At 26.7% G+C, this 27,703-nt stretch overlaps 1 protein-coding gene and 1 pseudogene across 1 annotated transcript; both read right to left on the bottom strand.

The window, feature by feature from the left end:
- Positions 1–6,299: 6,299 nt before the first annotated feature.
- On the bottom strand, positions 6,300–7,409 carry LOC126353968 (NADH-ubiquinone oxidoreductase chain 5-like; annotated as a pseudogene).
- Positions 7,410–20,850: 13,441 nt separating this feature from the next.
- Positions 20,851–22,571, bottom strand: LOC126353977 (NADH-ubiquinone oxidoreductase chain 5-like). Its single transcript, XM_050003283.1, has one exon. It carries the CDS (start codon positions 21,801–21,803, stop codon positions 21,453–21,455), a length of 351 nt encoding a protein of 116 aa, XP_049859240.1. The 5' UTR covers positions 21,804–22,571; the 3' UTR covers positions 20,851–21,452.
- Positions 22,572–27,703: the final 5,132 nt, after the last annotated feature.

Genomic DNA, 27,703 nt, shown 5'->3' with positions numbered 1-27,703 from the left:
ATAAATGGTAATACAAAATGGAATGTGAAGAATCGATTTAATGTTGCATTATCAACAGCGAATCCTCCTCATACTCATTGGACTAAATCTGTTCCTAAGTATGGGATTGCTGATAATAAATTAGTAATTACTGTTGCACCTCAAAAAGATATTTGGCCTCAGGGTAAGACATATCCTATAAATGCAGTTGCTATAACTAAAAATAAAATCACTGTACCAATTATTCAGGTATGTATATATATATAAGATCCATAGTAAATTCCCCGTCCTACATGTAAGTAAATACAAATAAAAAATATAGATGCTCCATTTGCGTGTAAGGTTCGGATAATTCAACCATTATTTACGTCTCGGCAGATGTGTACTACACTACTGAATGCTATTTCAATATTTGATGTATAATGTATAGCTAAAAATAGTCCAGTTACGATTTGAATTACCAAACATAACCCTAATAGGGAATCCAAAATTTCATCAAAATGAAATATTTGTTGGGGCAGGTAAGTCAATTAAAGAGTTATTAATAATTTTAATTAAAGGATGTCTTAATCGTAAGGGTTTATTCATTAGTAATTATCTTATTTTACGAATAGGTCCCTGATTAATATTAGTGATTTTAACAACTGCTAGTAGTGCTAAAAATAAATAAATTATTATTATTATTGTAATAATGAATGTTGGTCTATTATATAATTTTTCTAAAGATATTGTTATTTCTTGATAATTGATTGAATTATCAATATTTATAGTTTCGGTGTTTTTGAAAAAGTCTATAAATATAGATATATCTAGAATAATTAATATTAATATGATAAATACTCACATTATGAATGTAATAATTATAGTGATTGATTTAGGCTGAAATATTTCGTTTGATGCAATTCTTGTAATGTAAATAAATAATTCTAGTATACCACCAAGAAATGTTAAAAATAAAATATATGATAATCAATATCTTTCTATTATTGTTCCTGTTATTAATCCAACTAGGATGGTTTGAAGGATAATAAAAAGCATTATTGATATTGGGTGTCTTAATTTAATAAAATTAATATTTATTACATTTGATAATGATATAATTATTATTTTGATCATTTCAGGGGTTACTTTATTTAAAATACCGGTTTTGGGGACCGATGATGTAAGCTTTTCCACCTCTGAAGTTTTAAAAGTGGGGGCTGGACTTAGTTCCGGTTTACAAGACCGGCGTTTTTTTTAAACTATTAAAACTAATGTTTATATTCTCTATTTTTACTTCTTTATTGATTTATTTTGCTGGTGTTTATGTTTTTTCTTCTAAACGTAAACATTTATTAATGGTTCTTTTGAGATTAGAATATATTGTTCTTTCTTTATTTATGTTAGTTATTGTTTTTCTTATTGAGTTTGATTATGATTATTTTTTTCCTGTTATTTTTTTAGTTTTTTCTGTTTGTGAGGGTGCTTTAGGTCTTTCTATTTTAGTTTCAATAATTCGTTCTCATGGTAATGATTTTTTTAATTCTTTTGGTTTATCTTTATGTTAAAGTATTTATTTATAACTATTTTTTTGATCCCTCTTTGTTTATTAAATAATTGTTGATGGTTGGTTCATTCTTTAATGTTTCTGTCGGGTTTTGTTTTTATAATTTGTGTTTATTCATATGCTGATTTGAATATAATTAGATATTATTTTGGTATTGATTATTTTTCTTTTAGTTTAATTTTACTTAGTTTTTGGATTTGTTCTTTAATAATCACTGCTAGAGGTTCAGTTTATTTAAGTTCATATCATTCTAATTTTTTTGTTTTTATGGTTTTGATTTTAATAATTATGCTTTATTGTTCATTTGCTAGATTAAGTCTTCTTTCTTTTTATATTTTTTTTGAGGCTAGATTAGTTCCTACTTTACTTTTAATTTTGGGTTGGGGTTATCAACCTGAGCGTTTGCAGGCTGGTGTTTATTTAATTTTTTATACTTTGGTTGCTAGATTACCTTTATTATTAGTTTTATTTAAGGTTTATGATTTTTCTAATACTTTATATTTTCCTTTATTGGTTGATTTTGGTTCTTATTATTTTATGTTTTATGTATTTATAATTTTGGCTTTTTTAGTTAAGATACCTATGTTTTTGGTTCATTTATGACTTCCTAAGGCTCATGTAGAGGCCCCTATTTCAGGTAGAATAATTCTTGCTGGTGTTTTATTAAAGTTAGGTGGTTATGGTATTTTTCGTGTTATAAAGGTTATTTCTTATTTGGGTTTAAAGTTTAATTATTTTTGATTGTCTTTAGGTTTATCTGGGGGTGTTATTGTAAGATTTATTTGTTTTCGTCAGGTTGATTTAAAGTCTTTAATTGCATATTCTTCTGTTGCTCATATAAGAATGGTTATTGGTGGATTGATGACTATGAATTGATGAGGTTGTGTAGGTTCTCTTTCTCTAATGGTTGGTCATGGTTTATGTTCTTCTGGTTTATTTTGTTTATCTAATATTATGTATTATCTATAGGAGCAGTATTTGCAATTATAGGAGGTGTCATTCAATGATATCCACTATTTACAGGATTAACTATAAATAATACATGATTAAAAATCCAATTTACAATTATATTCATTGGAGTAAATTTAACATTCTTTCCTCAACACTTCCTAGGATTAGCAGGAATACCTCGACGATACTCTGACTACCCAGACGCATATACATCATGAAACGTAGTATCAAGAATTGGGTCTACAATTTCTATTGTAGGAATCATTATATTCATTGTAATTATATGAGAAAGAATGATTACAAACCGAGCAATTATATTTAGAGCTAACATAAGAAGATCAACAGAATGACTACAAAATAACCCTCCTGCAGAACATAGTTACTCAGAATTACCATTAATCTCTAGATTCTAATATGGCAGATTAGTGCAGTAGATTTAAGCTCTACAAATAAAGGTTTGACCTTTTATTAGAAAATATTTATTAATGGCAACATGATCAAATTTATCTCTTCAAGATGGAGCTTCACCATTAATGGAGCAATTATCATTCTTTCATGATCATACTATGGTCGTATTATTATTAATTACAGTAATTGTAGGTTATGCCCTAAGTTATATATTATTTATTGCCTATACTAACCGTAATATACTTCATGGACATTTAATTGCAACAATCTGAACAGCTTTACCAGCAATTACATTAATTTTTATTGCCCTTCCATCATTACGACTATTATATTTACTTGATGATTCAGTAGATGCAATAATTACAATTAAAACCATTGGACGACAATGATATTGAAGATATGAATATTCAGACTTCATAGACGTAGAATTTGACACTTATATAACACCAGAACAAGACCTAGAAAATGATGGATTCCGCCTACTAGATGTAGATAACCGAACAATCCTACCAATAAATACAGAAGTACGAGTATTAACAAGAGCATCAGATGTTCTACACTCATGAGCAGTTCCTGCATTAGGGGTTAAAATTGATGCAACGCCAGGTCGGTTAAATCAAGGAACATTCACAATAAATCGACCTGGATTATTCTTTGGACAATGCTCAGAAATCTGTGGATCAAACCACAGATTTATACCAATTGTAATTGAAAGAACTTCAGTAAATTTATTTATTAAGTGATTATCTAAGATAATTTAAGGAGTTAGTTAAAATAAATAACATTAGAGTGTCAATCTAAAGTAACTAAAAAAAATTAGTACACCTTGAAATTCATCAGATGACTGAAAGTAAGTAATGGTCTCTTAAACCAAATAATAGTAAATTAACGACTACTTCTGATGGGGAAATTATATCCAAATCCCTCAAATATCCCCTCTTATATTATTCTCACTATTCATTATATTTTCAGCTACATTAATCTTGTTTAATCAAATAAACTTCTTCTCATTTAAACCTAACCTTATTAAAAGAGCAGAAAAAGGAACAATTGAAATAAAAAACTTAAATTGAAAATGATAACAAATCTATTCTCAACATTTGACCCATCAACTAACATCTTTAATTTATCATTAAATTGAACTAGAACATTTCTAGGACTATTATTAATCCCATCACTATTTTGACTTACACCATCACGAATTAACATTATCTGAAATAAACTAAATTTAACCTTACATAATGAATTTAAAACACTTCTTGGACCAAAATCATTTAATGGAACAACATTCATTTTCATCTCAATTTTTATTATAATATTATTTAACAATTTCATAGGATTATTCCCTTATATTTTTACTAGAACAAGACATTTAGCATTAACATTTGCAATTGCCCTACCTATATGGCTAAGATTTATATTATTTGGATGAATTAACCATACTAATCATATATTTACACACCTTGTACCACAAGGTACACCGCCTGCATTAATATCATTTATAGTACTAATTGAAACAATTAGTAATGTTATTCGACCAGGTACATTAGCAGTACGGTTGGCAGCAAATATAGTTGCAGGACACTTATTATTAACCTTATTAGGAAACACAGGACCATCTATAGCAATAAACTTAATCTCATTACTAATTATTGGACAAATACTTCTATTAATTCTAGAATCAGCAGTAGCAATAATTCAAGCCTATGTTTTCTCAATTCTAAGAACTCTATATTCTAGAGAAGTATATTAAACCTATGTTAACAACTCACTCAAACCACCCATTCCACTTAGTAGACTATAGACCTTGACCATTAACAGGAGCAATTGGAGCAATAGTCCTAGTATCAGGACTAGCAAAATGATTCCACCTATTTAATATTAACTTATTCATAATTGGATTTGGAATTACCCTACTAACTATAATTCAATGATGACGAGATGTAGTACGAGAAGGAACATATCAAGGATTACATACAGGATTTGTATCAATTGGATTACGATGAGGAATAATTTTATTTATTGCATCAGAGGTATTATTTTTCGTTTCTTTTTTTTTGAGCATTCTTTAGAAGAAGATTAGCACCAACAATTGAACTAGGAATACTATGACCTCCAATAGGAATTCAACCCTTTAACCCTATACAAATTCCATTACTTAATACAGCTATTCTTTTAGCATCAGGAGTAACAGTAACATGAGCACATCATAGTTTAATGGAATCTAATCATACTCAAGCACTACAAGGATTATTCTTCACAGTGTTATTAGGACTATACTTTACAATACTTCAAGCATATGAATATGGAGAAGCACCTTTTACCATTGCAGATGCAGTTTATGGATCAACATTCTTTGTTGCAACAGGATTCCATGGTTTACACGTAATTATTGGAACAATCTTTTTATCAACATGTCTACTTCGACACTCAATAAATCAATTTTCACCAAGACATCACTTTGGATTTGAAGCAGCAGCATGATACTGACACTCCGTAGACGTAGTATGATTATTCTTATATATCTCTATTTATTGATGAGGTAGATAATTGTTTTTCTAGTATAAATAGTACATTTGACTTCCAATCAGAAAGCTTGATATAAATCAAGAAAAACAATTCTAATTCTATCAACAAGAGTTTTCATTAGATTTATTATTCCAATAATTGTTATAATCCTGGCAACAACACTATGAAAAAAATTAATTAATGATCGAGAAAAAAGATCACCATTTGAATGTGGGTTTGATCCAAAAAGATCAGCACGAATACCATTCTCAATACGATTCTTCCTAATCGCAGTAATCTTTTTAATTTTTGATGTAGAAATTGCACTAATTCTACCAATTGTAATTATTTTTAAAACTTCAGACATTATAATCTGAACAGTATCAACAATATTTTTTATTCTAGTTCTATTAGGAGGACTATACCATGAATGAAACCAAGGAGCATTACAATGAGCAGAATAAAGGGTTGTAGTTAAATATAACATTTGGGTTGCATTCAAAAAGTATTGATATTATCAATCAACCTTAAATAGAATAAGAAGCGAAATATTACAGTCAGTTTCGACCTGGAAGATTGGTATGTACTACCCTTATTCTTATTAATTGAAGCCAAAAAGAGGCATATTACTGTTAATAATATAATTGAACTATAATAGTTCCAATTAAGGAAATGTAAAGCCAATATGAAAGCTGCTAACTTTTTATATTAGCGGTTAAACTCCGTTAACATTTCTAAAATTTATATAGTTTAAATAAAACATTACATTTTCACTGTAAAAATAATATATCTATATTTATAAATACTTAAAAGTAAAAATACTTCCTTAACATCTTCAGTGTCACGCTCTAATTATAAGCTATTTAAGTAAACGAAAAACAATATTACCAAAATAAATATTCAAAAAATAAAAGTTAAAAGATAAATCTTGAAATTAGAATCATATCAACCTTGAATATAACCAATTAAATAAATAAATAATCTATATAAACCTTGACCACCAAGTAATTCACCTCAACCATAATCAAATGACTTAGATGAATAATAACCTATTTTTAAAGGAATATATCTAATAAACTTAGTTGAAAGAAAAGGTATAAATCATATAGAACCAGCAAATCTAACAAAAGAAAGTATACTTAAAGAAAATAAATTATGAGAAAAATCAAAATTAGAAATAAGATAACCTAAATAAGCACCTAAAATAACAACTGTAATAGTTAAAAACTTTAAATAATAAGGTAAAGCAATCACATGAGGAATAGGAAAAATTAATCAAGATAAAAGACTACCACCAAAAACAGCAACAAACAATAGACCAATTATTCCAAATGAAATATAATAACCCTTATCATCAAAAGAAAATCTAGAATAAAAATTATTATCACCAGATATTGAATAATAAAACAAACGAAAAGAATAAGAAGCAGTTAAACCAGTAGAAAAAAAATAAAGAAAAAAAATTAAACAATTAATTCATCTTAAACAAACCATCTCAAGAATTAAATCCTTTGAATAAAATCCCGCTAAAAAAGGTATTCCACACAAACATAAACTAGAAACATTAAAACAAACTGAAGTTAAAGGTATGAAATTAACAATTGATCCTATAAAACGAATATCCTGAGAATCCTTCAAATTATGAATTATTGAACCTGCACATATAAATAATAATGCCTTAAATAAAGCATGAGCCAATAAATGAAAAAATGCAAGCTTTGGATAACCTATAGCCAAAATTCTTATTATTAAACCAAGTTGTCTTAAAGTAGAAAGAGCAATAATCTTCTTTAAATCAAACTCAAAATTAGCGCCCAATCCAGCCATAAATATAGTTATACAACCAATTAAAAGTAAAAATCAACCACAATTATAAGTATCCAATATTGGTCTAAAACGAATTAATAAATAAACACCAGCAGTAACAAGAGTAGAAGAATGAACTAAAGCAGAAACAGGAGTAGGAGCTGCTATAGCAGCAGGAAGTCATGAAGAGAAAGGAATCTGAGCTCTCTTAGTTATAGCTGCTAAAACAATTAATATAGTAATGAGCTTTATTTCAAAAGAATTAGAAATAAAATCATAATAATAAATATAATTTCAACCACCAAAATTTAACATTCATGCAATAGAAATTAAAATAGCAACATCACCAATACGATTAGAAAGTGCAGTTAATATACCAGCACTATAAGATTTTACATTTTGATAATAAATAACTAAACAATAAGAAACTAAACCTAAACCATCTCAACCTAATAAAATTCTAATTAAATTAGGATTAATAATTAAAAACCTATAGAAAGAATAAATATTAAAACAATAATAATAAAACGATTTATATTCTTTTCACCAGATATATAATCCTCTCTATAATAAATAACCAAAGAAGAAATATATATAACAAAAGATATAAAATTAAGAGATATTCAATCCAAAATTAAAGTTATAACAACTATAGAACCATTTAAATTGAAAAACTCTCACTCAACAAAAACTCTATAATCAATTATTAAATAATAAATACCTAAAATAAAAATTATAGTTCTCGAAATAAACAAAGAAAAAAAACTCAAAGAACAAATAGAAAATAAATTCACGGCCTAAGATGAAAAACTTCATATCATTGATTCCACAAAACAATATTTTTAATTAAAATACTTAAGCAAACTAAACTAAGAAATATTCACCCTTTAAACAGAGAATATTTAAAGGCAATCAATGTAAAAGTAAAAGATGATATTCACGAAAATAACCAAGAGAACAAGTATAAACACCAGAATAATAATTCCCATGCTGAGAATAAGAATATATATACAAAGCATAAACAGCTCTAAAAAAAGATAAAAAAATCAAAGCAAAGAATCTAAAAGAAGATCAAGATATAATTCTATTTAATAATCTAATTTCACCTACCAAATTTAAAGAAGGAGGAGCAGCCATATTTGATGATCTTAAAAGAAATCATCATAAAGCCATTCTTGCCATCAAATTAATTATACCCTTGTTAATTAATAATCTTCGTCTACCTAAACGTTCATAAATAATATTAGATAAACAAAATAAACCAGAAGAACATAAACCATGACCAACCATTAGAGAAAGAGAACCTACACAACCTCATCAATTCATAGTCATCAATCCACCAATAACCATTCTTATATGAGCAACAGAAGAATATGCAATTAAAGACTTTAAATCAACCTGATGAAAACAAATAAATCTTACAATAACACCCCCAGATAAACCTAAAGACAATCAAAAATAATTAAACTTTAAACCCAAATAAGAAATAACCTTTATAACACGAAAAATACCATAACCACCTAACTTTAATAAAACACCAGCAAGAATTATTCTACCTGAAATAGGGGCCTCTACATGAGCCTTAGGAAGTCATAAATGAACCAAAAACATAGGTATCTTAACTAAAAAACCAAAATTTTAAATACATAAAACATAAAATAATAAGAACCAAAATCAACCAATTAAAGGAAAATATAAAGTATTAGAAAAATCATAAACCTTAAATAAAACTAATAATAAAGGTAATCTAGCAACCAAAGTATAAAAAATTAAATAAACACCAGCCTGCAAACGCTCAGGTTGATAACCCCAACCCAAAATTAAAAGTAAAGTAGAAACTAATCTAGCCTCAAAAAAAATATAAAAAGAAAGAAGACTTAATCTAGCAAATGAACAATAAAGCATAATTATTAAAATCAAAACCATAAAAACAAAAAAATTAGAATAATATGAACTTAAATAAACTGAACCTCTAGCAGTGATTATTAAAGAACAAATCCAAAAACTAAGTAAAATTAAACTAAAAGAAAAATAATCAATACCAAAATAATATCTAATTATATTCAAATCAGCATATGAATAAACACAAATTATAAAAACAAAACCCGACAGAAACATTAAAGAATGAACCAACCATCAACAATTATTTAATAAACAAAGAGGAATCAAAAAAATAGTTATAAATAAATACTTTAACATAAAGATAAACCAAAAGAATTAAAAAAATCATTACCATGAGAACGAATTATTGAAACTAAAATAGAAAGACCTAAAGCACCCTCACAAACAGAAAAAACGAAAAAAATAACAGGAAAAAAATAATCATAATCAAACTCAATAAGAAAAACAATAACTAACATAAATAAAGAAAGAACAATATATTCTAATCTCAAAAGAACCTTTAATAAATGTTTACGTTTAGAAGAAAAAACATAAACACCAGCAAAATAAATCAATAAAGAAGTAAAAATAGAGAATATAAACATTAGTTTTAATAGTTTAAAAAAATCGCCGGTCTTGTAAACCGGAAATAAGTCCAGCCCCCACTTTTAAAACTTCAGAGGTGGAAAAGGTTCCATCATCGGTCCCCAAAACCGGTATTTTAAATAAACTAACCCCTGAAATGATCAAAATAATAATTATATCATTATCAAATGTAATAAATATTAATTTTATTAAATTAAGACACCCAATATCAATAATGCTTTTTATTATCCTTCAAACCTTCCTAGTTGGATTAATAACAGGAACAATAATAGAAAGATATTGATTATCATATATTTTATTTTTAACATTTCTTGGTGGTATACTAGTATTATTTATTTACATTACAAGAATTGCATCAAACGAAATATTTCAGCCTAAATCAATCACTATAATTATTACATTAATAATGTGAGTATTTATCATATTAATATTAATTATTCTAGATATATCTATATTTATAGACTTTTTCAAAAACACCGAAACTATAAATATTGATAATTCAATCAATTATCAAGAAATAACAATATCTTTAGAAAAATTATATAATAGACCAACATTCATTATTACAATAATAATAATAATTTATTTATTTTTAGCACTACTAGCAGTTGTTAAAATCACCAATATTAATCAGGGACCTATTCGTAAAATAAGATAATTACTAATGAATAAACCCTTACGATTAAGACATCCTTTAATTAAAATTATTCATAACTCTTTAATTGACTTACCTGCCCCAACAAATATTTCATTTTGATGAAATTTTGGATCCCTATTAGGGTTATGTTTGGTAATTCAAATCGTAACTGGACTATTTTTAGCTATACATTATACATCAAATATTGAAATAGCATTCAGTAGTGTAGTACACATCTGCCGAGACGTAAATAATGGTTGAATTATCCGAACCTTACACGCAAATGGAGCATCTATATTTTTTATTTGTATTTACTTACATGTAGGACGGGGAAATTACTATGGATCTTATATATATATACATACCTGAATAATTGGTACAGTGATTTTATTTTTAGTTATAGCAACTGCATTTATAGGATATGTCTTACCCTGAGGCCAAATATCTTTTTGAGGTGCAACAGTAATTACTAATTTATTATCAGCAATCCCATACTTAGGAACACATTTAGTCCAATGAGTATGAGGAGGATTCGCTGTTGATAATGCAACATTAAATCGATTCTTCACATTCCATTTTGTATTACCATTTATTATTGCTGCTATAGCAGCAATTCATTTATTTTTTCTTAACCAAACAGGATCTAATAATCCTCTTGGACTAAATGGAGATATTGAAAAAATTCCATTCCATCCATACTTTACCTTTAAGGATTCTATTACATTTGTAATAATAACATCATTATTAATTATACTATGTTTAATTAATCCTTACCTATTAGGAGATCCAGATAACTTTGTACCTGCCAACCCATTAGTAACACCAGTTCACATTCAACCAGAATGATATTTCCTATTTGCATATGCAATTCTACGATCTATCCCTAATAAGTTAGAAGGTGTTATTGCATTATTTTTATCAATTAGAATCTTAATAATTTTACCATTTTATAATAAAACACCATTCCGAGGCATTCAATTTTACCCTATTAATCAAATTTTATTCTTAATTATAGTAGTTGTTGTATGCTTACTAACGTGAATTGGTAAACGACCTGTTGAAGAACCTTATATTATAACAGGTCAAATCTTAACAATTATTTACTTCACATATTTCTTAATTAATGTCCATGTCGCAAACGCATGAGATAAATTAATTAAGGAATAAAGTTAATTAGCTTAGGAAAAGCATATGTTTTGAAAACATAAAATTAGAAGTTTAACTCTTCTATTAACTTTTCTCAAAAAATTTCACTAAACAAATGAGATAAATAAAATCTTTAAACCTACAAAGAAAATAAAAAAATTCTAAGATAAAGGTAAAAAACTTTTTCAAGCTAAATACATTAATTTATCATAACGGAACCGTGGTAATGTTCCACGAACCCAAATAAAACCAAAAGATATAATAGCAAGCTTAATAAAAAATATAAAAGAATAAAAATCACCGCCCAAAAAAATTAAAGCCAATAACATTCTTATGAAGACAATTCTAGTATATTCAGCTAAAAAAATTAAAGTAAAACCACCCGCACCATACTCAATATTAAATCCTGAAACTAACTCAGATTGCCCTTCAGCAAAATCAAAAGGAGTACGATTAGTTTCAGCTAAGCAAGAAGCAAAACAAGCTAAAGCTAAAGGAAAAGAAATAATAATAAATCAACAATAAAGCTGATAGTTTATAAAATCAAACATATTAAAACTTCCAATTAAAATAATTAAAGACAATAAAATTAAAGCTAAACTAACTTCATAAGAAATTGTTTGAGCAACAGAACGAAGAGAACCTAATAATGAATAATTTGAATTAGAAGATCAACCAGCAATTATAACAGTATAAACACCTAATCTAGTACAACATAAAAAAAATAAAAATCCATAAGAAAAAGAACACATATAAGTTAAATAAGGAAAAATTACTCAAACGGCTAAAGAAATCATTAAATTAAAAACAGGGGAAAAATAATAAAGTAGGTAATTAGATATAATAGGAATTGGCTGCTCCTTACAAATTAACTTAATAGCATCTCTAAATGGCTGAGGAATTCCAACAAAACCTACCTTATTTGGACCCTTTCGAATCTGAATATATCCCTAAAACCTTACGCTCTAATAAAGTTAAAAAGGCAACACTAATTAAAACACAAATAACCAATAAAAGAAAATTCAAAATAAATATAAATAAATCATAAAGTATCAATACTATTTGTAGAAAAAATCTACATAAATGAATTCTAAATTCAACACATTAATCTGTCAAAATAGTAAATAAATTAATATTAATCAATATAACAAAAAATATTTTAACCATATGGTCCTTTCGTACTAATATGGATTAACAATCTTAGGATAGAAATTCAAAAATTTATTAAGAGACAGTTGATTTCTCGTCAAGCCATTCATTCCAGCCACTAATTAAGAGACTAATGATTATGCTACCTTTGCACGGTCAAAATACCGCGGCTCTTTAAAAATACGCTCAGTGAGCAGGCCAGACCTCAAAATATAAACAAGAGGACATGTTTTTGATAAACAGGCGGAAATCAATTTTGCCTAGTTCCTTATAATAAGTTCACAAGGTAAAAATTTCATACAATTAAATATACTAATTCTATCATTATTACAAAAATTTTAAAATTAAATTAATAATCTTAATAAAAAACCTAAAATATTTATAAAATCAAAATAAAAAATAATGAACTAAAACGTAATCTTAAAGATAGCTGGTTTAAAGCTTACTATTATATTTCTATAAAATAAATTATAGGTTATTAACTTCAAAGCTTATCCCTTAAAGAATAAATAAGTTAATATTTTTACTTAAAAAATTAAATAAAAACAAATAACTTTAAAAAATTAAATTTTTTCTTAAGAAACTAGATATCTTGGGAAACGATTAACATCTCATTTCTATAAATAATTTAATAATAATTATGATACATTAACTATAAATTATTTATAAATCAACCCAAATCGAGACAAGTAAAATAAATACTAAAATTTTGATAAACCCTGATACAAAAGGTACAATAAATAAAATCTACTTAAAAAAATTTAAAATAATATTTCATAAAACACTTACATTACCAATAAACTATAATTTAAAAAATCAATTCTATAAAATATACTAAGACAAAAATACAATAAAATTATTTATATTAAATAATTAAATAAACAAAAAATTAATATAATAAAATAAATAATCAAGATATCCTGATTTGCACAGAAAAATTTTCAGTGTAAATGAAACACTTTACTAATAAGTTATATCTTGAAACTCTTCCTAGATACACTTTCCAGTACATCTACTATGTTACGACTTATCTCATCTAAATTGAAGCTACTTTAAAATAAAATAGAATAATCAATAATGAGAGCGACGGGCGATGTGTACACATCTCAGAGCCAATATCAGTTAAATTAAATAAATTAAATTACTATCAAATCCACCTTCATTAACAGTATTTCACTATCAAATCCGTTATAAACAAAAATCTATTGTAACCCACCTCCTCTTAACTATAAGCTGCACCTTGACCTGAAATATTTTATAATTATAAATCTTGAGAATTATAACTCTAAAAAGATTCTCTGATAACGGAGATATACAAACAAATAAATTAAGTAGAGTAAATCGTGTATTATCAATCATGGGGTAGGTTCCTCTGAATGGAATGAGATACCGCCAAATTCTTTGGGTTTAAAGACCTTAACTAATAGTACCCTGGTAAATATAATTAACATTTAAAATAATAGGGTATCTAATCCTAGTTTATTATTTAAATTTCACAGATTCATAAAAAGGGCCACAAATAAATTTTAACATTTCACCTTACAAATTTATATTTCAACCCTAATAATATAAACAACTGTTTTAACCAATAATATTCACTTGTATCAATCGTATAACCGCGGCTGCTGGCACGAATTATGCCGATACTAAATCAATTGCTAAATCCAAAATCACTTGATAATTAAATCAAATTACTGCAAAAAGAACATTTAGTCTAACAAAACTTACATATAATACAAAGAAAAAGTGAATAAACAAGCAAGAATAAAACTTTTAAAAATAAAAAATAAGAAAATTTTAAATCTATTAATTCAGGAAAAAATAAAAGATTCAAATATTTGAAGAAAAAAAAGAAAAAAACCACAAACATTAACAAAAAAAAAAAAAGAAACGCCCCTATGTATGACCACAACAACTTCTCTATTATATATAATTAAAGATTAATATGGAACATGTATAGCAATAAAAGTATTATATTCTTTCTTATTTAATCTTTCTTTTCACTAATAAATAAAGAAAGATTAAATAATATAATAAATATATTTTATACAATTATGTAATTTAATATAATATGTTATTAATTTGAATTCTTTTTTTATATTAAGTTAACTTTCATATATATTAGTTAAATAATCTAATTATAGATAATTTACATAATTATATTATTATAATTAATATAATTATTTATATTAATTATAATATTTTATATTTAAATTAATAATTTTATTTATTATATCCAATTATAATAATATTAAATATTAAATTACATATTATTATATATATTATATTATAATAACCTATTTTAAGCTAAAAACATAAGTAGCTATAATCCTAGGTAAATAATTGCATTAAAATAATCAATTGATAATGGTAAGATGAACTTATAATACTTTAATTTCAATTAAATGTAATATATTAATATAAATTATTTATTATATATATATATATAAAAAAAATAAAATGAGCAGGATAAATTAATCCTAATTAAACAAAATAATACATAAAAGAATTTCAAAAAAAAACTTTCGATTTATATATTAAATAAATGAAGTGCCTGATTAAAGGGTTACCTTGATTGGGTAAATAAAGTAAATAAAATTACCTTCATTAAAATTACATAAGATAGAATTAAACTACCTCCTTTAGTATCAAAAACTAACGTGCATCATACACCTTAATGTAAAAAGGTAAGCTAAACAAGCTAATGGGTTCATACCCCATTTATAGAGGTATCAATCCTCTCCTTTTTAATGACCAACAACTCTACAAAACTTCTCTTCCTATCAACATTAATGATAGGAACGATCCTGTCCATTTCATCAAATTCCTGATTTGGGGTTTGAATAGGACTTGAGATCAACTTACTTTCATTTATTCCGCTCCTAACAAGAAATAAAAATATAATAATAAATGAATCATCAATTAAATATTTTATTGTCCAAGCAATAGCATCGATAATATTATTATTTTCAATTTTGCTGATTCAAATAAAATATCTCATGGGATGGGAAACAGAATTTATCCCATCAATAATAATTAGATCTAGACTATTATTAAAGATTGGAGCTGCACCTTTCCATTTCTGATTTCCAGAAGTTATAGGAGCATCAAGATGAAATAATTGTTTAACATTAATAACATGACAAAAAATCGCCCCAATAATGGTCTTATCTTATTGTATTCAATTAAGAACTTTTATTTGAACAATTATTATCTTAAGAATTATTATTGGGGCAATAGGAGGTTTAAATCAAACATCCTTACGACAACTTTTAGCATATTCATCAATCAGACATCTAGGTTGAATAATTAGATCATTAACAGTCAGAGAAAACAACTGAGAACTATACTTCATTATTTACTCACTATTAAGATTAATTATAGTTTTATTATTTAAGCAAATAAATTTATTTTTCATAAATCAAATTTATTCAGCCAGAAATATAAAAACCGAAATTAAATTCATAATATTCTTATCTTTATTATCTTTAGGTGGACTACCACCATTCCTTGGATTCTTACCAAAATGAATTGTAATACAATCATTAATAGAAAACAATATAACAACTATTATAACTATTATAGTTGTATTTACTACAATTACACTCTACTACTATATACGTATTAGATTCTCAGCTCTAATTATATCATACACAGAAAATTCGTGATCTATAAAGATAAAGTCCCAAAAATCAAGAATCATTCTTCCTATAACAGTAATAATTTCAACAATAGGATTGATTTCAACATCAACCTTAATTTCATTATACTAAGGACTTAAGTTAATCAAACTAATAACCTTCAAAGTTATAATTAAAAGAATAATCTTTTAGGCCTTAGTAAAATTTTACACCTCTAGAATTGCAGTCTAGAATCATAATTGAATATAAGACCTAAATATGATAAGAGAGAAAACATCTCATAAGTAGATTTACAGTGTACCACCTAAAATTCAGCCATCTTACCGCAAAAATGATTATTCTCAACAAACCATAAGGACATTGGTACTTTATACTTCATATTTGGAGCATGAGCAGGAATAGTAGGAACATCAATAAGAATACTTATTCGTGCTGAACTTGGCCAACCCGGATCTCTAATTGGGGATGACCAGATTTATAATGTTATTATTACAGCTCAAGCATTCGTAATAATTTTCTTTATAGTAATACCTATTATAATTGGTGGATTTGGTAATTGACTTGTTCCACTAATAATTGGTGCACCAGATATAGCATTTCCACGAATAAATAATATAAGTTTTTGATTACTACCACCTTCACTAACCCTTCTTCTTACACCTTCTATAGTAGATAATGGTGCTGGTACAGGATGAACAGTTTACCCTCCTCTAGCAGGAGCTATTGCACACGGGGGTGCATCTGTAGATCTAGCTATTTTTTCACTGCACTTAGCAGGTGTATCATCTATTCTTGGTGCAGTGAATTTCATTACAACAGCAATTAATATACGATCAGAAAGTATAACTTTAGATCAAACACCTTTATTTGTATGATCTGTAGCTATTACAGCATTACTTCTCCTTCTTTCACTTCCAGTTTTAGCAGGAGCTATTACTATATTATTAACAGATCGAAATTTAAATACATCATTCTTTGACCTCGACGATACTCTGACTACCCAGACGCATATACATCATGAAACGTAGTATCAAGAATTGGGTCTACAATTTCTATTGTAGGAATCATTATATTCATTGTAATTATATGAGAAAGAATGATTACAAACCGAGCAATTATATTTAGAGCTAACATAAGAAGTTCAACAGAATGACTACAAAATAACCCTCCTGCAGAACATAGTTACTCAGAATTACCATTAATTTCTAGATTCTAATATGGCAGATTAGTGCAGTAGATTTAAGCCCTACAAATAAAGGTTTGACCTTTTATTAGAAAATATTTATTAATGGCAACATGATCAAATTTATCTCTTCAAGATGGAGCTTCACCATTAATGGAGCAATTATCAATCCTTCATGATCATACTATGGTCGTATTATTATTAATTACAGTAATTGTAGGTTATGCCCTAAGTTATATATTATTTATTGCCTATACTAACCGTAATATACTTCATGGACATTTAATTGAAACAATCTGAACAGCTTTACCAGCAATTACATTAATTTTTATTGCCCTTCCATCATTACGACTATTATATTTACTTGATGATTCAGTAGATGCAATAATTACAATTAAAACCATTGGACGACAATGATATTGAAGATATGAATATTCAGACTTCATAGACGTAGAATTTGACACTTATATAACACCAGAACAAGACCTAGAAAATGATGGATTCCGACTACTAGATGTAAATAACCGAACAATCCTACCAATAAATACAGAAGTACGAGTATTAACAAGAGCATCAGATGTTCTACACTCATGAGCAGTTCCTGCATTAGGGGTTAAAATTGATGCAACGCCAGGTCGGTTAAATCAAGGAACATTCACAATAAATCGACCTGGATTATTCTTTGGACAATGCTCAGAAATCTGTGGATCAAACCACAGATTTATACCAATTGTAATTGAAAGAACTTCAGTAAATTTATTTATTAAGTGATTATCTAAGATAATTTAAGGAGTTAGTTAAAATAAATAACATTAGAGTGTCAATCTAAAGTAACTAAAAAAAATTAGTACACCTTGAAATTCATCAGATGACTGAAAGTAAGTAATGGTCTCTTAAACCAAATAATAGTAAATTAACGACTACTTCTGATGGGGAAATTATATCCAAATCCCTCAAATATCCCCTCTTATATTATTCTCACTATTCATTATATTTTCAGCTACATTAATCTTGTTTAATCAAATAAACTTCTTCTCATTTAAACCTAACCTTATTAAAAGAGCAGAAAAAGGAACAATTGAAATAAAAAACTTAAATTGAAAATGATAACAAATCTATTCTCAACATTTGACCCATCAACTAACATCTTTAATTTATCATTAAATTGAACTAGAACATTTCTAGGACTATTATTAATCCCATCACTATTTTGACTTACACCATCACGAATTAACATTATCTGAAATAAACTAAATTTAACCTTACATAATGAATTTAAAACACTTCTTGGACCAAAATCATTTAATGGAACAACATTCATTTTCATCTCAATTTTTATTATAATATTATTTAACAATTTCATAGGATTATTCCCTTATATTTTTACTAGAACAAGACATTTAGCATTAACATTTGCAATTGCCCTACCTATATGGCTAAGATTTATATTATTTGGATGAATTAACCATACTAATCATATATTTACACACCTTGTACCACAAGGTACACCGCCTGCATTAATATCATTTATAGTACTAATTGAAACAATTAGTAATGTTATTCGACCAGGTACATTAGCAGTACGGTTGGCAGCAAATATAATTGCAGGACACTTATTATTAACCTTATTAGGAAACACAGGACCATCTATAGCAATAAACTTAATCTCATTACTAATTATTGGACAAATACTTCTATTAATTCTAGAATCAGCAGTAGCAATAATTCAAGCCTATGTTTTCTCAATTCTAAGAACTCTATATTCTAGAGAAGTATATTAAACCTATGTTAACAACTCACTCAAACCACCCATTCCACTTAGTAGACTATAGACCTTGACCATTAACAGGAGCAATTGGAGCAATAGTCCTAGTATCAGGACTAGCAAAATGATTCCACCTATTTAATATTAACTTATTCATAATTGGATTTGGAATTACCCTACTAACTATAATTCAATGATGACGAGATGTAGTACGAGAAGGAACATATCAAGGATTACATACAGGATTTGTATCAATTGGATTACGATGAGGAATAATTTTATTTATTGCATCAGAGGTATTATTTTTCGTTTCTTTTTTTTGAGCATTCTTTAGAAGAAGATTAGCACCAACAATTGAACTAGGAATACTATGACCTCCAATAGGAATTCAACCCTTTAACCCTATACAAATTCCATTACTTAATACAGCTATTCTTTTAGCATCAGGAGTAACAGTAACATGAGCACATCATAGTTTAATGGAATCTAATCATACTCAAGCACTACAAGGATTATTCTTCACAGTGTTATTAGGACTATACTTTACAATACTTCAAGCATATGAATATTGAGAAGCACCTTTTACCATTGCAGATGCAGTTTATGGATCAACATTCTTTGTTGCAACAGGATTCCATGGTTTACACGTAATTATTGGAACAATCTTTTTATCAACATGTCTACTTCGACACTCAATAAATCAATTTTCACCAAGACATCACTTTGGATTTGAAGCAGCAGCATGATACTGACACTTCGTAGACGTAGTATGATTATTCTTATATATCTCTATTTATTGATGAGGTAGATAATTGTTTTTCTAGTATAAATAGTACATTTGACTTCCAATCAGAAAGCTTGATATAAATCAAGAAAAACAATTCTAATTCTATCAACAAGAGTTTTCATTAGATTTATTATTCCAATAATTGTTATAATCCTGGCAACAACACTATCAAAAAAATTAATTAATGATCGAGAAAAAAGATCACCATTTGAATGTGGGTTTGATCCAAAAAGATCAGCACGAATACCATTCTCAATACGATTCTTCCTAATCGCAGTAATCTTTTTAATTTTTGATGTAGAAATTGCACTAATTCTACCAATTGTAATTATTTTTAAAACTTCAGACATTATAATCTGAACAGTATCAACAATATTTTTTATTCTAGTTCTATTAGGAGGACTATACCATGAATGAAACCAAGGAGCATTACAATGAGCAGAATAAAGGGTTGTAGTTAAATATAACATTTGGGTTGCATTCAAAAAGTATTGATATTATCAATCAACCTTAAATAGAATAAGAAGCGAAATGTTGCAGTCAGTTTCGACCTGGAAGATTGGTATGTACTACCCTTATTCTTATTAATTGAAGCCAAAAAGAGGCGTATTACTGTTAATAATATAATTGAACTATAATAGTTCCAATTAAGGAAATGTAAAGCCAATATGAAAGCTGCTAACTTTTTATATTAGCGGTTAAACTCCGTTAACATTTCTAAAATTTATATAGTTTAAATAAAACATTACATTTTCACTGTAAAAATAATATATCTATATTTATAAATACTTAAAAGTAAAAATACTTCCTTAACATCTTCAGTGTCACGCTCTAATTATAAGCTATTTAAGTAAACGAAAAACAATATTACCAAAATAAATATTCAAAAAATAAAAGTTAAAAGATAAATCTTGAAATTAGAATCATATCAACCTTGAATATAACCAATTAAATAAATAAATAATCTATATAAACCTTGACCACCAAGTAATTCACCTCAACCATAATCAAATGACTTAGATGAATAATAACCTATTTTTAAAGGAATATATCTAATAAACTTAGTTGAAAGAAAAGGTATAAATCATATAGAACCAGCAAATCTAACAAAAGAAAGTATACTTAAAGAAAATAAATTATGAGAAAAATCAAAATTAGAAATAAGATAACCTAAATAAGCACCTAAAATAACAACTGTAATAGTTAAAAACTTTAAATAATAAGGTAAAGCAATCACATGAGGAATAGGAAAAATTAATCAAGATAAAAGACTACCACCAAAAACAGCAACAAACAATAGACCAATTATTCCAAATGAAATATAATAACCCTTATCATCAAAAGAAAATCTAGAATAAAAATTATTATCACCAGATATTGAATAATAAAACAAACGAAAAGAATAAGAAGCAGTTAAACCAGTAGAAAAAAAATAAAGAAAAAAAATTAAACAATTAATTCATCTTAAACAAACCATCTCAAGAATTAAATCCTTTGAATAAAATCCCGCTAAAAAAGGTATTCCACACAAAGATAAACTAGAAACATTAAAACAAACTGAAGTTAAAGGTATGAAATTAACAATTGATCCTATAAAACGAATATCCTGAGAATCCTTCAAATTATGAATTATTGAACCTGCACATATAAATAATAATGCCTTAAATAAAGCATGAGCCAATAAATGAAAAAATGCAAGCTTTGGATAACCTATAGCCAAAATTCTTATTATTAAACCAAGTTGTCTTAAAGTAGAAAGAGCAATAATCTTCTTTAAATCAAACTCAAAATTAGCGCCCAATCCAGCCATAAATATAGTTATACAACCAATTAAAAGTAAAAATCAACCACAATTATAAGTATCCAATATTGGTCTAAAACGAATTAATAAATAAACACCAGCAGTAACAAGAGTAGAAGAATGAACTAAAGCAGAAACAGGAGTAGGAGCTGCTATAGCAGCAGGAAGTCATGAAGAGAAAGGAATCTGAGCTCTCTTAGTTATAGCTGCTAAAACAATTAATATAGTAATGAGCTTTATTTCAAAAGAATTAGAAATAAAATCATAATAATAAATATAATTTCAACCACCAAAATTTAACATTCATGGAATAGAAATTAAAATAGCAACATCACCAATACGATTAGAAAGTGCAGTTAATATACCAGCACTATAAGATTTTACATTTTGATAATAAATAACTAAACAATAAGAAACTAAACCTAAACCATCTCAACCTAATAAAATTCTAATTAAATTAGGACTAATAATTAAAAAACCTATAGAAAGAATAAATATTAAAACAATAATAATAAAACGATTTATATTCTTTTCACCAGATATATAATCCTCTCTATAATAAATAACCAAAGAAGAAATATATATAACAAAAGATATAAAAATAAGAGATATTCAATCCAAAATTAAAGTTATAACAACTATAGAACCATTTAAATTGAAAAGCTCTCACTCAACAAAAACTCTATAATCAATTATTAAATAATAAATACCTAAAATAAAAATTATAGTTCTCGAAATAAACAAAGAAAAAAAACTCAAAGAACAAATAGAAAATAAATTCACGGCCTAAGATGAAAAACTTCATATCATTGATTCCACAAAACAATATTTTTAATTAAAATACTTAAGCAAACTAAACAAAGAAATATTCACCCTTTAAACAGAGAATATTTAAAGGCAATCAATGTAAAAGTAAAAGATGATATTCACGAAAATAACCAAGAGAACAAGTATAAACACCGGAATAATAATTCCCATGCTGAGAATAAGAATATATATACAAAGTATAAACAGCTCTAAAAAAAGATAAAAAAATCAAAGCAAAGAATCTAAAAGAAGATCAAGATATAATTCTATTTAATAATCTAATTTCACCTACCAAATTTAAAGAAGGAGGAGCAGCCATATTTGATGATCTTAAAAGAAATCATCATAAAGCCATTCTTGCCATCAAATTAATTATACCCTTGTTAATTAATAATCTTCGTCTACCTAAACGTTCATAAATAATATTAGATAAACAAAATAAACCAGAAGAACATAAACCATGACCAACCATTAGAGAAAGAGAACCTACACAACCTCATCAATTCATAGTCATCAATCCACCAATAACCATTCTTATATGAGCAACAGAAGAATATGCAAGTAAAGACTTTAAATCAACCTGACGAAAACAAATAAATCTTACAATAACACCCCCAGATAAACCTAAAGACAATCAAAAATAATTAAACTTTAAACCCAAATAAGAAATAACCTTTATAGCACGAAAAATACCATAACCACCTAACTTTAATAAAACACCAGCAAGAATTATTCTACCTGAAATAGGGGCCTCTACATGAGCCTTAGGAAGTCATAAATGAACCAAAAACATAGGTATCTTAACTAAAAAAGCCAAAATTATAAATACATAAAACATAAAATAATAAGAACCAAAATCAACCAATAAAGGAAAATATATAGTATTAGAAAAATCATAAAACTAATAATAAAACTAATAATAAAGGTAATCTAGCAACCAAAGTATAAAAAATTAAATAAACACCAGCCTGCAAACGCTCAGGTTGATAACCCCAACCCAAAATTAAAAGTAAAGTAGGAACTAATCTAGCCTCAAAAAAAATATAAAAAGAAAGAAGACTTAATCTAGCAAATGAACAATAAAGCGTAATTATTAAAATCAAAACCATAAAAACAAAAAAATTAGAATGATATGAACTTAAATAAACTGAACCTCTAGCAGTGATTATTAAAGAACAAATCCAAAAACTAAGTAAAATTAAACTAAAAGAAAAATAATCAATACCAAAATAATATCTAATTATATTCAAATCAGCATATGAATAAACACAAATTATAAAAACAAAACCCGACAGAAACATTAAAGAATGAACCAACCATCAACAATTATTTAATAAACAAAGAGGGATCAAAAAAATAGTTATAAATAAATACTTTAACATAAAGATAAACCAAAAGAATTAAAAAAATCATTACCATGAGAACGAATTATTGAAACTAAAATAGAAAGACCTAAAGCACCCTCACAAACAGAAAAAACTATAAAAATAACAGGACAAAAATAATCATAATCAAACTCAATAAGAAAAACAATAACTAACATAAATAAAGAAAGAACAATATATTCTAATCTCAAAAGAACCATTAATAAATGTTTACATTTAGAAGAAAAAACATAAACACCAGCAAAATAAATCAATAAAGAAGTAAAAATAGAGAATATAAACATTAGTTTTAATAGTTTAAAAAAAACGCCGCTCTTGTAAACCGGAAATAAGTCCAGCCCCCACTTTTAAAACTTCAGAGGTGGAAACGCTTCCATCATCGGTCCCCAAAACCGGTATTTTAAATAAACTAACCCCTGAAATGATCAAAATAATAATTAAATCATTATCAAATGTAATAAATATTAAATTTATTAAATTAAGACACCCAATATCAATAATGCTTTTTATTATCCTTCAAACCTTCCTAGTTGGATTAATAACAGGAACAATAATAGAAAGATATTGATTATCATATATTTTATTTTTAACATTTCTTGGTGGTATACTAGTATTATTTATTTACATTACAAGAATTGCATCAAACGAAATATTTCAGCCTAAATCAATCACTATAATTATTACATTAATAATGTGAGTATTTATGATATTAATATTAATTATTCTAGATATATCTATATTTATAGACTTTTTCAAAAACACCGAAACTATAAATATTGATAATTCAATCAATTATCAAGAAATAACAATATCTTTAGAAAAGTTATATAATAGACCAACATTCATTATTACAATAATAATAATAATTTATTTATTTTTAGCACTACTAGCAGTTGTTAAAATCACCAATATTAATCAGGGACCTATTCGTAAAATAAGATAATTACTAATGAATAAACCCTTACGATTAAGACATCCTTTAATTAAAATTATTAATAACTCTTTAATTGACTTACCTGCCCCAACAAATATTTCATTTTGATGAAATTTTGGATCCCTATTAGGGTTATGTTTGGTAATTCAAATCGTAACTGGACTATTTTTAGCAATACATTATACATCAAATATTGAAATAGCATTCAGTAGTGTAGTACACATCTGCCGAGACGTAAATAATGGTTGAATTATCCGAACCTTACACGCAAATGGAGCATCTATATTTTTTATTTGTATTTACTTACATGTAGGACGGGGAATTTACTATGGATCTTATATATATATACATACCTGAATAATTGGTACAGTGATTTTATTTTTAGTTATAGCAACTGCATTTATAGGATATGTCTTACCCTGAGGCCAAATTTCTTTTTGAGGTGCAACAGTAATTACTAATTTATTATCAGCAATCCCATACTTAGGAACAGATTTAGTCCAATGAGTATGAGGAGGATTCGCTGTTGATAATGCAACATTAAATCGATTCTTCACATTCCATTTTGTATTACCATTTATTATTGCTGCTATAGCAGCAATTCATTTATTTTTTCTTCACCAAACAGGATCTAATAATCCTCTTGGACTAAATGGAGATATTGAAAAAATTCCATTCCATCCATACTTTACCTTTAAGGATTCTATTACATTTGTAATAATAACATCATTATTAATTATACAATGTTTAATTAATCCTTACCTATTAGGAGATCCAGATAACTTTGTACCTGCCAACCCATTAGTAACACCAGTTCACATTCAACCAGAATGATATTTCCTATTTGCATATGCAATTCTACGATCTATCCCTAATAAGTTAGGAGGTGTTATTGCATTATTTTTATCAATTAGAATCTTAATAATTTTACCATTTTATAATAAAACACCATTCCGAGGCATTCAATTTTACCCTATTAATCAAATTTAATTCTGAATTATAGTAGTTGTTGTATGCTTACTAACGTGAATTGGTAAACGACCTGTTGAAGAACCTTATATTATAACAGGTCAAATCTTAACAATTATTTACTTCACATATTTCTTAATTAATGTCCATGTCGCAAACGCATGAGATAAATTAATTAAGGAATAAAGTTAATTAGCTTAGGAAAAGCATATGTTTTGAAAACATAAAATTAGAAGTTTAACTCTTCTATTAACTTTTCTCAAAAAATTTCACTAAAGAAATGAGATAAATAAAATCTTTAAACCAACAAAGAAAATAAAAAAATTCAAAGATAAAGGTAAAAAACTTTTTCAAGCTAAGTACATTAATTTATCATAACGGAACCGTGGTAATGTTCCACAAACCCAAATAAAACCAAAAGATATAATAGCAAGCTTAATAAAAAATATAAAAGAATAAAAATCACCGCCCAAAAAAATTAAAGCCAATAACATTCTTATGAAGACAATTCTAGTATATTCAGCTAAAAAAATTAAAGTAAAACCACCCGCACCATACTCAATATTAAATCCTGAAACTAACTCAGATTCCCCTTCAGCAAAATCAAAAGGAGTACGATTAGTTTCAGCTAAGCAAGAAGCAAAACAAGCTAAAGCTAAAGGAAAAGAAATAATAATAAATCAACAATAAAGCTGATAGTTTATAAAATCAAACATATTAAAACTACCAATTAAAATAATTAAAGACAATAAAATTAAAGCTAAACTAACTTCATAAGAAATTGTTTGAGCAACAGAACGAAGAGAACCTAATAATGAATAATTTGAATTAGAAGATCAACCAGCAATTATAACAGTATAAACACCTAATCTAGTACAACATAAAAAAAATAAAAATCCATAAGAAAAAGAACACATATAAGTTAAATAAGGAAAAATTACTCAAACGGCTAAAGAAATCATTAAATTAAAAACAGGGGAAAAATAATAAAGTAGGTAATTAGATATAATAGGAATTGGCTGCTCCTTACAAATTAACTTAATAGCATCTCTAAATGGCTGAGGAATTCCAACAAAACCTACCTTATTTGGACCCTTTCGAATCTGAATATAACCTAAAACCTTACGCTCTTATAAAGTTAAAAAGGCAACACTAATTAAAACACAAATAACCAATAAAAGAAAATTCAAAATAAATATAAATAAATCATAAAGTATCAATACTATTTGTAGAAAAAATCTACATAAATGAATTCTAAATTCAACACATTAATCTGTCAAAATAGTAAATAAATTAATATTAATCAATATAACAAAAAATATTTTAACCATATGGTCCTTTCGTACTAATATGGATTAACAATCTTAGGATAGAAACCGACCTGGCTCACGCCGGTCTGAACTCAGATCATGTAAGAATTTAAAGGTCGAACAGACCTAATCATTGGGCTCCTGCACCCAAAATTTTTCTTAATCCAACATCGAGGTCGCAATCTGCTTTGTCGATATGAGCTCTCAAAAACAATTACGCTGTTATCCCTAAGGTAACTTAATCTTATGATCATAAATTAAGGATCAAAATAACAAACATAAATAAATGATATAATAATGAAGAGTTTATCTATTCTTCATGTCACCCCAACAAAACATCATCATTAAATATAGAAAGACAAACAAAAAACTATATAAAAGTAAAATGTCAAGCTCTATAGGGTCTTCTCGTCCTAAAGAAGAATTTAAGCCTTTTGACTCAAAAGTTAAATTCAAAAATTTATTAAGAGACAGTTGATTTCTCGTCAAGCCATTCATTCCAGC

Source organism: Schistocerca gregaria, chromosome 3 (assembly GCF_023897955.1).
Source record: "Schistocerca gregaria isolate iqSchGreg1 chromosome 3, iqSchGreg1.2, whole genome shotgun sequence".
In the NCBI taxonomy this organism is placed as follows: domain Eukaryota; kingdom Metazoa; phylum Arthropoda; class Insecta; order Orthoptera; family Acrididae; genus Schistocerca; species Schistocerca gregaria.
Note: the sequence above shows the minus strand (reverse complement) of the source record. Positions and strands in the feature narration are given on the sequence as shown.